General features: G+C 39.9%; 1 protein-coding gene across 2 annotated transcripts in view; it reads left to right on the top strand.

The window, feature by feature from the left end:
• ATP13A4 (ATPase 13A4) overlaps positions 1-12,450 on the top strand; it is a 132,278-nt gene that overhangs the window by 96,612 nt on the left and 23,216 nt on the right. For both annotated transcript variants that reach the window (XM_045812656.2, XM_087861518.1), the window contains exons 18-24: positions 589-713; positions 4,711-4,874; positions 5,906-6,028; positions 7,465-7,544; positions 9,023-9,065; positions 9,487-9,596; positions 11,476-11,572. In XM_045812656.2, the coding sequence (XP_045668612.2) occupies positions 589-713; positions 4,711-4,874; positions 5,906-6,028; positions 7,465-7,544; positions 9,023-9,065; positions 9,487-9,596; positions 11,476-11,572 (742 nt within the window). The remainder of the gene's footprint in view (positions 1-588; positions 714-4,710; positions 4,875-5,905; positions 6,029-7,464; positions 7,545-9,022; positions 9,066-9,486; positions 9,597-11,475; positions 11,573-12,450) is intronic.

Raw genomic sequence — 12,450 nt, 5'->3', positions numbered from 1 at the left:
CCGCTTCCTTGCAGAAACATTCACACTTTATGTAAAAGAGCAATGCTGCCCTCTGAGGGAGGAAGAGATGGGAGGAGCTTGGCTTTAGAAGAGGGGCTGTTTTTTGAGCCTCCTATCTCCTGGGGCTAAAATAGTATTGCTTAGCGGCTTGGATTCTGGAGAAACTGGTATTTTGTTTTCTTGTTCTTGAACCTCACTGACTTTTCATGATGTTCTGTACCAGAGCTAGAACTCCTCTCTTTTGGCCGCTAACAAGTGAGATGCTGGAAATCAGACTAGCCACAGCAGAAAGAAGACTTTGGGTCATTCAAGTCATTCTCTATGAAAGTTAAAGCACACCTTTTGCTTAATAAATACTCTTTCTTCCAATTGATTCAGTCAGAGTAAATGTCTCAGTGTCCTTCATGTCCCCTCCTGTCTTCTTTCTGGGTATTTCCTAGCATGTATTCAGTGGTTAAGGAATGGTGCTTAAGCGGGTAAGCTGGTAGGAACTCTGATAGGAACATATTTGCCCTTGTTTTTGTTTTGCTTCCCCTAAGAAAGACCATAATGTGCTATTTCTGCTCAATTATATGTGTATATTTCCAGGGACACAGTAGAATCAGACCTGATATTTCTGGGATTGCTCATCTTGGAGAATCGGTTGAAGGATGAGACAAAACCCGTTCTGGAAGAGCTCATCTCAGCCCGGATAAGGACTGTAATGGTCACAGGTATAGAACAAAGTGTACGTGAAAACAGGAAGAATTTGATGTGGAAATAGACAAGATTCACTCATTTCCTAAAGATTGTTGACTACGTCCTGTGGGTTGGACACCATTCTAGGTATTGGAGATCGTCAACAGAAAAGGCAAAGTTACTGCTCTCGCCAAGTTTCTATTCAGGTGGGGTGAGATAGAAAATCAATCGATCGATCAAATAAGTAGCTAGCAATAAGAGTTATGAGGTACATGGAATAAAACAGGGCGATGTGGTAAAGCATGTCTGATGGGCTAATTTGTACGTGGTGTCCTCTTGGAGAGGGGCTATTTGAGATAACACCTGCCTGATAAGAAGATGTGAGCCATCAAAAATGATGATTTTTGTTGTTAAATGTTAGAGGAAGAGAAATGCTTAGTCAGTGTGGTCTGCAAACTGCACTGAAGGCCCATCAATAACGAGACTTGTGATTCTGGTGGTAAGAAATGCTATCCCCGTACTTCTCTCAAACCTCAAGTCATACAAACAGGGGACTGGTGAGAAAGGATCATGCAAGAGAAGTGTGTGGAATTTCTTAATGAATGCTTCTGAGTGGAATAGATGATTTCTTAATGCATTCATTTATTTGAGTGTGTGACTTTCTTTCCCTGCTTTCAAGTCAGATGCATTTAACTCTGATAATTGTGTCACCAAGATACAGTAGTTCCCCACCAGAGCCCATATTCCCCAGTCCACTTCCCCTGAACCCAACATCACTGCGGGGAACTCTAGGATACTTCTACTTTCTCCTCTGTACCTGCTGATTTACTACTGAGAATTACCCTTACATTATGATGCTTCTGTTTCAAATATCTTTATTTAGCACTTATTTGACACATTCTCACAATCTATCCTTAGTACTGAAATAAGAACACATCATTCTGTACCCTACCTCTTCACTTCTGCCCTCACATAGGAATTTTGTTCTGTTTCTTGGCTTGCTTACTTAATTATTATTTTTTTTCTCAAGACTTGTCCTTGGACAGGATGGAAGGGTGATATGCTCTCTGATTTCTTGCACATCCCAGATATCTTTCTTTGCCCTGACAGGTGAATGATATCTTGCCTGGGTATAGGATTTGGGGGTTCTGGTCCTTTTTTTTTTTTTTTAATGATGTCTAGTTGTTATTTAAAGTCTAATGCTAGTCCACTGTAGGCAATTTGTTCTCTTTTGTATATAATCTTTTTCTTCAATTTTGGAGTTTAGACGTACTACCAGGGTATGTCTATATGTTTGTCTTTTTGTCATTAATTTAGTATGGAACATAGCACTTTTAATCTATCTTCTTTTTGTCAGAGAAATTTCTTCTATTGTTCATTTAATTATTGCCTTCGTTCTGTCTCTTCCTTTTTCCCTTCTGGAATTTCTATTATTCACATGATAGGCTTCCTGGATCTATCCTCTCAGTCTCTTATCTTTTTTTCTTGTGATTCTTATATTTGTTATAATTTTGCTTTGTGCTTTAAGATTTTTTTTGCATCCAGTTTTTCCAAACCACAGACTCAGGTTCCAAAAATGACCATTAAGTCCCTCAAATCACCTCTTAAATGTTAAGTTCTGAAATCATGTTTTGGGATGAAAATGGCCCTTAAAAACCTTTCCTTTTTTTTTCTTTTGGTGGTGGTGGGGGGAGAGGAGGGCACCTTTGAGTTTTCTTAAGTGCATTCATTATTTGTAATGTTTTAATGCAGGTTTCATCCATCTTCGGCAACTACTCTATTTTGCCTGTCACGTGTTCTGATTGTTCTGCTTGACCTTTTCCTATTTACCTTCTGGGGTTTCTTAAATAGATTGTTATATTTCTCTGTCAGATGATTGAGGCTCAGGCCTGGGCTGAATATCCCAAACAGTTGAACTTCTGGAGTGATAGATTGCAAACTTGTCCTGTGTTGCGAAGCAGCCCAACTCTTGGTGCCCTGCTGAGGCATGTAAGGACACCTCTTAGCTCTCAGGGCTCCAGCCTCAGGGTAGCAAAGCTCTTGCCCGCAAGTTAGCTCTTCTGGAGATTCTTGTAAGTACTTTGGTAGAAACCTGAAGAAAGCCATGTTAGGGATAGTCAGCCAGGTGTTATATTATTTATCGTTTAGTGGTTGCTCTAGGAGTCACAACATCTGTACCTACCCTTTCAAGAAGGCTTACAACCATAAAAATCCTCTGCCTTCTCTCCTTTATGTTATAGTTGTCATGTATATCCAACAAATTATCTTAGTTTCCCTTCCTCTAAGAATGTCTTTATTTCTCTTCATTTCTGAAGGATACTTTCACTAGCTATAGGAGTGTGAGTTGACTGTTCTTTCTTCAGCACTTCAAGGATATTCCACTAGCATCTTGCCTCCATGATTTTTGATGAGAAGTCTCTGATAATTCAAATAATAATTCCCTAATATATAATATGTTGTTTTCTCTAGCTGCTTTTAAGATATTTTATCTTTGTTTTTTAGAAGTTTGATTATAATGTTTCTGGGTATGGTTCTCACTGAGTTTATCTTGCTTGGGATTCACTGAACTTCTTAAATTTATAAATTTAAATCTTTTACCATATTTGGGAACTTTTCTGCTTTATTTCTTCAAAATATTTTTTTCCTATTCTCATTCCTTTCTCCTGTCCTTCCTGGACTCTAATGACATGAATATTGTTATTCTTCCATCTCCATCCTTTTTGTTTTTAAATGTTTCCCTCTGTTTTTCAGATTGTATAACTTCTATTGAATTATCTTCAAATTCACTGACTCCTTTTCCTGTCATCTCCATTCTGCTCTTGAGGGCATCCAATGAATTTTTTGCTTCAGTCATTATATTGTTTGAGTCTGAAGTTGCAATTTGGTTCTTATTTATAGGGTATATTTTTTTCTCTTGAGAACTTCTATCTTGTCATTTATTTTAAGAGTGTTCACCTTCACCTCATGGAGGAGGCTTATAAGAGCTGCTTTAAAAATATTGTCTAGTAAGTCCGACATCTGGGTCATCCTTGGACAAGCAACTGTTGATTTTTTTTTTCTTGAGAATTGACCACATTTGCCAGGTTTTTTTGTATGTTGAATATCGTGAACATTTGAACTATTATATTATGAGACTTTGGACCCTGTTAAAATCCTCTGGAGAATGTTGAGGTTGTTTGTTTGTTTGTTTGTTTGTTTGTTTTAGCAAGCAAAAATCTAGGACATGAGAGGTGATTAATATCATAGTTCAGCTCTTGAGCCTTCGGCTCTTCTCTGGGTTTGTTCCGTACGTGCGCAACTCTGAGTTGACTTCATGTACTGGTTAGTCTTGTTGTCTCGCTTGTCTCCTTTCTTGGGTCTGCCTCATACTTCTTCAGCCTTCAGGCTCTTTTTTTGTGGTTTCTCTGACCAAAAAGACTAAGTTTCTCTTGGAGTTTTAGCTTCTTTCACAGCTGTGGGACTGGGGTTCACAGTCAGGTCAAACACGTGAGAGGAAAGAGAAAAAACAAAAAAAAGCCAAGAATATCACCACCTTGTAGATTGTTTCTCCAGATTCGACTCCCTTCCATATTCTGCCTGATTCTGTTTACTTTTCAAAATCCTTAGATAGTTGCTTTTTGTATTTTGCCCATAGTTTCCCAATGTAATCAGTGGGAGAGATAGATTTTAGTGGTTTTATTCTAGTTTGGCTGAAAGTGGAACCACCTGATACTATATTAAATCGGTGGGATTTTGCTAAACGTTTACCAAGCTAACAAATGATGGAAATAGATTTGAGATTTGCCTTTTTATTTTTTCCTTCCACTCTTTGGGAAAAAAAGGACTGGTAGGTTATGAAGTAACCAGATGAAAAGCAACAAGAATCACAAAAAGGATCATGAATCCATGGAGAATCAGAGTGAGAGAGACTAAGAAATTATTTCTTTCCACACCTAAAATAAGTTCTGAACCCCTTAACCTGGGTTTCCAGAGCATACACGAATTGATTCTATTTCTTCAAACTCATCGTGCTATACTCCTCCTTCCTTGTAGGTGACAATCTTCAGACTGCAATAACAGTGGCCAGAAAGTCTGGAATGGTTTCTGAAAGCCAAAAAGTCATTCTTATTGAAGCGAATGAAACCACTGGGTCCTCATCAGCATCTATAACTTGGAAATTAGTAGAAGACAAGAAACACATTGCATACAGTAATCAGGTATACCTAAAAACAGAACTTCTGCCATATTATGGCTCAGTGTTAGCTACTGAGCAGCTTTGAGTAGCCGAGGGGTACAGGTACCTAGAGTCAACATATTTCTCCACATGTCTAACACGTATGCTATGCTGTCTGATGAACTCCTATCAGTTTCTCATACTGTCTTACTGAGCTTTAATGTATAGTGCTTTCCTGGGTGCTGGGAAGAATCCATTCTTTTCTTTTTCCCCCAAAGATTTTATTTATTTATTTGTCAGAGAGAGATAGCACAAGTAGGGGGAGTGTCAGGCAGAGGGAAAGGGAGAAGCAGGCTCCCCCCTGAGCAGGGAGCCCGATGTGGGACTCGAACCCAGGACCCCTGGGATCATGACCTGAGCTGAAGGCAGACACCTAACCAACTGAGCCACCCAGGTGCCCTAAGAATCCATTCTTTTAAGCGTAATAAAGTTGTTGGCTTTATATGAGAACGAATGTAGTAAGCAGGACTGTGAATCTAATTTCTCATCTTCCTCTTGCTTGCTAGCCATCCCATTGGGTCCATAGGAGATTTAGTCCCTGGGAAAGAAACTGCTGTGTGCATTGGAAAATTAGACTATGTCTTCCGGGTGGGAAAAAAGCTTTATTCATTTATTCCCAATCTTGTCAGTATCTTATCTCTATTGTGTCCTTGTGGGATAATATTAATTCTGTAAGAAAACAAATTGTAAGTTCTCACTTCAGGGAGAGATTTGTTAAGCTGCAGTGCTCTGTATTTTACACTTGAAATGTGTGAAATGTGCTCTTCTCTGGAACTCACCAAGATCAAATCAGGATGAGAACAAGACATGAGTAAGTGTTATTCTCCTATTCACTAGAGGCTGTGATGTGCAAAGATTGATCCAGCAAAGAGAAAGTGCTTCTCTGAGGAATCAGGGCTGGAGTGTGACTTTTAAAGAGAGACCCCAGACTGTCATCATTGCCTTCTCTTCGATATATTTGTTGTCCTTTACCACTCTATCAAGTATCTAAAGTAACTGTGTCTTGCTTTGCAGGATAATTACATTAATATCAGGGAAGAAGTCTCTGATAATGGCAGAGAAGGAAGTTACCATTTTGCCTTAAGTGGAAAATCCTTTCAGGTTATAAGTCAACATTTCAGCAGCCTACTGCCAAAGGTAAGTTCTAAGAGGCTATCAGTCTCCCAGTAAAGATGCTGATGATGTCACTTACAGAGCATATTCCTAAGTAATTTCAAGCCTTTCAATAGGTAAGATATACCTATTGAATATATCATAAAAGATGTGAATATTTTTGTTGTCTCATTTCCTACTAGATTTAAAATTAGTGAATTTCATTAGCCAATTTCTTATCATCTATAGGAATAAAGTATTAGGGACTTCTCAAGCCACAAAGATTGCTTTTGGGTGGCTGTCTTTATATACCATGGTGAGGGGTCTCCTAGTATAGTGGAAATCCAGCAGTTATACAGGGAGACAGGCCAAGAATAGAGGAGTTCCATTAGGTTTTTGATAGAGAACCTCTATACAAAAGAGGGTCAAACTTAACACTTTCCTGATGAAGAACAAACTCATAGTGGGGGCAGGTAAGTTTTATATATAACATGTAGACAAACTAGAAAAAAAAGACTATATCCAGTGTAATCCAAAGATAAATTGTTTTTATTTTATTTCATTTTTTATTCAATTGCTTATCCTCTTAGGTACTATTTAGGGAAAAAAAGAATAAAGATTTTGAGGCTGATCGAATGTTAAGCTGGCGTTTCTGTCAAGAAGAGCAGGGAATGTGGAGATCTAACACAGAAGAATTTAAACTCTATAGGATAAAGCTCAGGTGGATGGAGCTGGTGTAGGTTTAATATATCCAAACCATCAATGTTCCATAGCTCAAATTAGGCTTGGAATATCAGCTGAGTTTCAAAATTGGTCAAGTCCAGATGGCATGGTTAAATCAAAGACCACAAATTGTCACTATTTCATCCTTAGGCTGTTTTTCTGCTAGTTCTGAACAATTTTCTGAGAAACAGTTACCTCCTTTCCTTTTCCTGGGATGTTAATCTCTAGATATCTTGCAATTTCTCCTACTCTGCTGGTTTAAGATTCCATTAAGCTTGGGTTTTTTTTTTTAAGATTTTATTTATTAATTTGACAGAGAGAGATAGCGAGAGAGGGAACACAAGCAGGGGGAGTGGGAGAGGAAGAAGCAGGCTCCTAGTGGAGGAGCCTGATGTGGGGCTCGATCCCAGAACGCTGGGATCACGCCCTGAGCCGAAGGCAGACGCTTAAGGACTGCGCCACCCAGGCGCCCCAAGCTTGGGGTTTTTTTACCACATTCTCTATGGCAGCTCAACTAAATTCCTGAAGATCATCATTTTAATCAAATATTTTTATTGCATCTTTACTGATTTTTGGTCTCCTTGGTCACTTATTTGACGACCAAGTTCTCAATGTCTTAAAATTCAAAAATGGACTTCTTGGAAACAAACTATTTTTGCCATTCATGGATTTTATTACCCAGTCAGTGTTCTGAGTATTATCAATTACCTCATGTATGGCTAACTGACATGATAAAGTTTCTCTTGTGTTCCTTACAGATACTGATCAATGGGACCATCTTTGCAAGAATGTCTCCCGGGCAGAAATCCAGTTTGGTGGAAGAATTTCAGAAACTGGAGTAGGTTCTTTGCCATGTCAGGTGGTATGAAGTGCCTGGAGGCATGACAGTCAGGGAGTGTGTAAGAGGTACAGGAAGTCACCTACTTTGGCTAAGGCAGTGGTTCTTAACCTAAGTGCATATGACAGTCACTTCAGGAGTTTTAAAAAAGTAGCAATACCAGGATCCCATTGTCCCAAGACTCTGATTCAGTTGCTCATGTGAGGCTTGGACATCGGTGTTTTTTCAAAGCTCCTCAAATAAGTCAATTTTGCATCCAGAGTTGAGAACTACAGGACTAGAACATATGGGGCACGAAAGTGTGTGGTGAGGAATGGACCTGGAAGTGTAGTTTGAGTTCAGCTCCTGAGGTACAATGAGAATTTAGACTTTATTTTTCTAAGTTATCATCACAGTTCTGATATAAGGAGATTCATATGGCAAGAGATTCACATAACCTTAAAAATATTCAAACATTTATATGACAGAGCATCCTTTCTGTCTTAAATCAGAAAAATAATTCTCTTCTAACACAAGTGTCTCCATTACAGAATAGACAGTTCAAATAACGTGCCCATAATTTAGGACCCGTTATTTCTTGTTAATAGAACCCATGGAGTCCTGTAAGCTTTCTTTACTTATGGTGCTGGACCACAAAGATGTGACTCTTACTCCTACTCATTCCCTCTTTGTCCTCCTACTTGATTTAGTCACTAAGCAAGCTTCTTGATTTAGAAAGCCCTGTCTTCTCCACATGGTTGACAACCCAGACAGTAAACGAGTTGCCTTCGTATGACCGTGTGGAGGAGAAGTATAGCCAATTCTGTAAATGCTGTGACAGCACTCCCATCCTAAAAAGCAGACTATCCATAATCTTTGTCAACAATGAAAGCAAGCGGTCTGTACTCAACCTCAGAAAGTGGTCCTGAAGCAGGGATGTGTTTTCTTTCTTCGAAGTCTGGGCCCGGCACTGCATTTTTTAGTTGAGTGACTGCTAAGGTGGCAGATCTCCTCTCCCGTTACTATTAACAGCCCCAACAAGTAATTTTTGTTTCTTGTTTTAGAAATTATAAGGCATTTTCCCATATAGCACTTCACTGAATACTTATAGCACTTTGTAAGAGAGAAAAATGATAGCCAAAATGGCCAAGTGGTCAGGTCAAAGAGCTCAGTCTGGTTTCAAATCCGATGCCCTCTTCTCTGTGCCATGGTGTCACTTCATCTCATCTAAGTGTGAATGTCCCACTTTACAGCCAACAAAGCTGCTTCCTAAACAGTGATGTGCAGGGTCTCCCTGAAGTGCTTGGCGTCAGGAATGGTGCACTGCACTGCTGAGTCACACTTCGCTTTTAGTCAAACTGGACTCTTAAGAAAACTCCCTTAAAATAAATAATCAGTTCAAATCCTCAGTAATGAAGTTCATCTTATCTTTTTAATTAGAGAAATTAGCATGTAAAATTGCTTTGATATCCCTTACATTTGACATGATTCCCTTTTAGTTACTTTGTAGGAATGTGCGGTGACGGGGCCAATGACTGTGGGGTAAGTAGCTGCCAGCGTGCAGGGCCATAGTTGCACTAGGACAGACCAAGACTTACACTTGATTGTGCTTGCCTGGAGTTCTTTAGAGATAATATTCCTGGGATATACACTACCTCCATTCTTCCTGATGGAGAAACTGATGTGGAGGGTTTGGGAGGGTTTGACCAAAGACGCGCAATGACTCAGTGGTTGGTATAGACCAGATGGGCTAGAATATGGCTCTGGATTCCCCACTTCTTTGGCTAAGTGTCCCAGTGCCATCTTTTTCTTATATAGTAGGCAGAGCAAAAATCTGGTCATCTCCTGGCTAGTGCTTGGTCCACAAGCCACTCTGTGGCTAGCTTGACAGGCTTTTCTCATGTAGCCTCAGGAGAGATGTATGAGAGTGTGTATGGAGAGTAAGCTGACCCTTTGCTTTCAGGCTTTGAAAATGGCTCACGTGGGCATCTCTTTATCAGAGCAGGAGGCATCTGTGGCCTCACCTTTCACTTCAAAAACTCCAAACATTGAGTGTGTACCTCACCTTATCAAGTAAGTAGAGGCTTTCCACCAGCATTGTTTTAATCTCTCTTAACTTTGAGGTGCCGATCCCATTGTTCTGCCAGAGAAAGAGCAGGGAAACTTTGTGTCACTGGGTGGGGAGGGTGCTTTGCAGACAATGCAGTCAACCATTCTACTCCCAAGTGGACTCACCAGGAGTTCAAAATAACTGTGGGACAACAGTGGCATTTCTAATGAAAATCACTCAATAGGTTATTTTTAGAAAATTGGAATCTGGAACTTGCTACTACTTTGAAAGTGTCAATCATACTCTTATTATTGTTATTTTTACACGGATCCTCCTTAGATGCTTTATGATGGGGAGATGGACAGAAACTTTCTCTTCCCCACTTGCCCTCTTTCCCTCTTGACTCTTTATGCTACTTTGGAATATCCTTCCCATCCCCAGTTTTCAAAATATTTGCTCATCTTTGCTGGTCCTACTAAAATTTCCCTTGGTTCTTTATATCTGCCTTCCAGTATATGTCCTTCTGCTGTATTTTATTTGAATGATAGAGATGGGTAGCATTGTGGCTGTTTTGGGCTATTATAACTAGCATGTATTTATAGTTTGTGAAGTGCTTTAATACCTACTATCTTATACTTCAAAACAGCTTGGAGATGTAGGAATGGTCACTATTTTCTTTTGCAAATAATGAAATTGAGGTTCAATTGATGTGCCCAAGCTCAAATAGCCATATAGGACTAGAAGTTCTATTAAAATTGATTTTATTTCAGTATGTTCTATCTACAAATATCATACTATTCCCACCACATTAAAATAATAATGATTTGGCTAGCTCCTCCTAATTTTTAAAAAATTTATGCGTGTATTCAACAAATATTTATAGAGTAGGCACTTAGTGCCAGAAACTGGTGGAGGCACTGGAGACCCAGAAGAAAGTAAATCACACACCCCTTGATCTCATAAAGCTTTCTTCTGGTGAAGAAGTCAGGCAATAAACACATACATGGATAAATCAAGGGTAATGGGAAAAGTAGGAAGGGGACTGGGGAGGTGGAATTGGCTACTGCAGGTGGGTGGTATGCGAAAGCCTTTCTAAGGAGGTGAGAAATGAAGAGAAACTATGTTCTGGTAGAGCAAATGATAGCAGCAGAAACCCAAAACAGGAAAAAGCCCATTTTGAAATCAGGTTTTGAAATCCCAGGGAAACATTATGACCAGAAGGAAATTTAAACTCTATTTTCTTTCCAATGAAAGAGATAAAAGTGACATTTGTTAAGTCATCTATTTTATGCTGTTTATACATATACTATTCACTCAAAGTCAATCAACAGTAACAGAAACAAGCATGCTCATTGTTTCCGGTCTATTTAAATTCCATATATGACTAATTTGAGTGCAGGTACTGGTCTAGTCCAGTTTCAGAAAAAATTGGGATTGCCAAATGAGCTTTGAATGAAATGAAACACCTGCATGAAAATAGCCCCCAAGCGGGCAATCTTATTTAAATCCCTTAGTTCACAGATGAAGAAACTGTGACAGAAGGTAACTGACCCTTCCAAATGACATCAGTGTGTAGGTGTGGGGTCTGGGACCAGTTCCCAGGCCCTCTGACTGGGCTGACATCGTCCCCACAGAGAGGACAAGACTAACACTTGACCTGGACTCCACAGCTGGACCAAGCCTGTGCACCTTGGCCCGGAATCAGTGTTTCCTGAAAATCTAGTCATTTAGCATATTCTGACATCCAGCTCCCACTGGCTCAAGGCTGTCCAGTCTATCAGACAGTCGAGTAATCAGGCTTTTGAGTTTTTTCTCCTGTGCTCAGCTGCACAGCAGAGTAAGTGACCTCATTTCTTTCTATTCCTTTCATTTCCTCACTTTTTCATTTCTTTTCTCACACAGGGAAGGACGTGCGGCTCTGGTCACCTCGTTTTGCATGTTTAAGTACATGGCTCTGTACAGCATGATTCAGTATGTTGGTGTTCTGCTGCTCTACTGGGTATGACTGGGGACCTGAGCTCTTGGTTAGTGAGGACCAACACAAGGGGCGGTGCCCTCCCAATCTGCAAGGCCTCTTCAGGAAGAATGTGGGGGTGGAACTTGGAGCACCAATAGCCCCTCTAAAACTACCTTTATTTTGAAAGTAAATCAGAAATAGATGAATGTACACAGGAAAAGTTGATGGTGTCAATTCTCTGACTCTCTGACAGAGACATTTTTTTTTATGCAGGCGTCACTGAGCATCAGAACACAGCACTTTCTCTCTCGCTGTTGCTTCTGCCTGCTTGGACCAGGTCTCTATCTTCCTGGTTCCAGTGTGACTCTACCCTATTGTACCATTCATTAGAGAGATGATTCTCTGATTGGGGTTGCTGGTAAATGTTTCATAGCTGGCTCTCCCTGGAAAAACAAGCCCTGGTTATGAATGTTTGCCAACTTTGCATGGTGTAAATTCTCCCACCATGGCTGGTTTCAAGCTGTCTAGCTGCTGTCACTGAGCGTGGAGTTGGGAAGGGACACACAGTAGTATGCCATTATGTAGCACGTGCACCACAGAGATACAAGAGTTGGAAATATCTTAAAGAGCATAGATAACAGCACAATGTAGGAAAATGATTAGGAAGTGCTGGGTTTGGGGTATTTATTAGCTTTGTTTTTAGCATAATGTATTTAATGGTAGATTTGTATGACTTACATTTTTCTAATGGCTGTGTTTAACAACCAGTTCAAAAAGATCCCTGAAAACTGAGCAGTTAACTCATGGGCTAGTACAAGCAGCCCGTGAAGGAGTCTAAGATTCCTGAGATTCATCTCTACCTCCTGCCCTCTCGCTTCTGGATTGAAGTTTTTAGTTCTGTTATTTTCAGCTTACCTGTA

This window comes from Ursus americanus, chromosome 4 (assembly GCF_024610735.1).
Source record: "Ursus americanus isolate L20-20 chromosome 4, mUrsAme1.1.p, whole genome shotgun sequence".
Taxonomy (NCBI): Eukaryota; Metazoa; Chordata; class Mammalia; order Carnivora; family Ursidae; genus Ursus; species Ursus americanus.
Note: the sequence above shows the minus strand (reverse complement) of the source record. Positions and strands in the feature narration are given on the sequence as shown.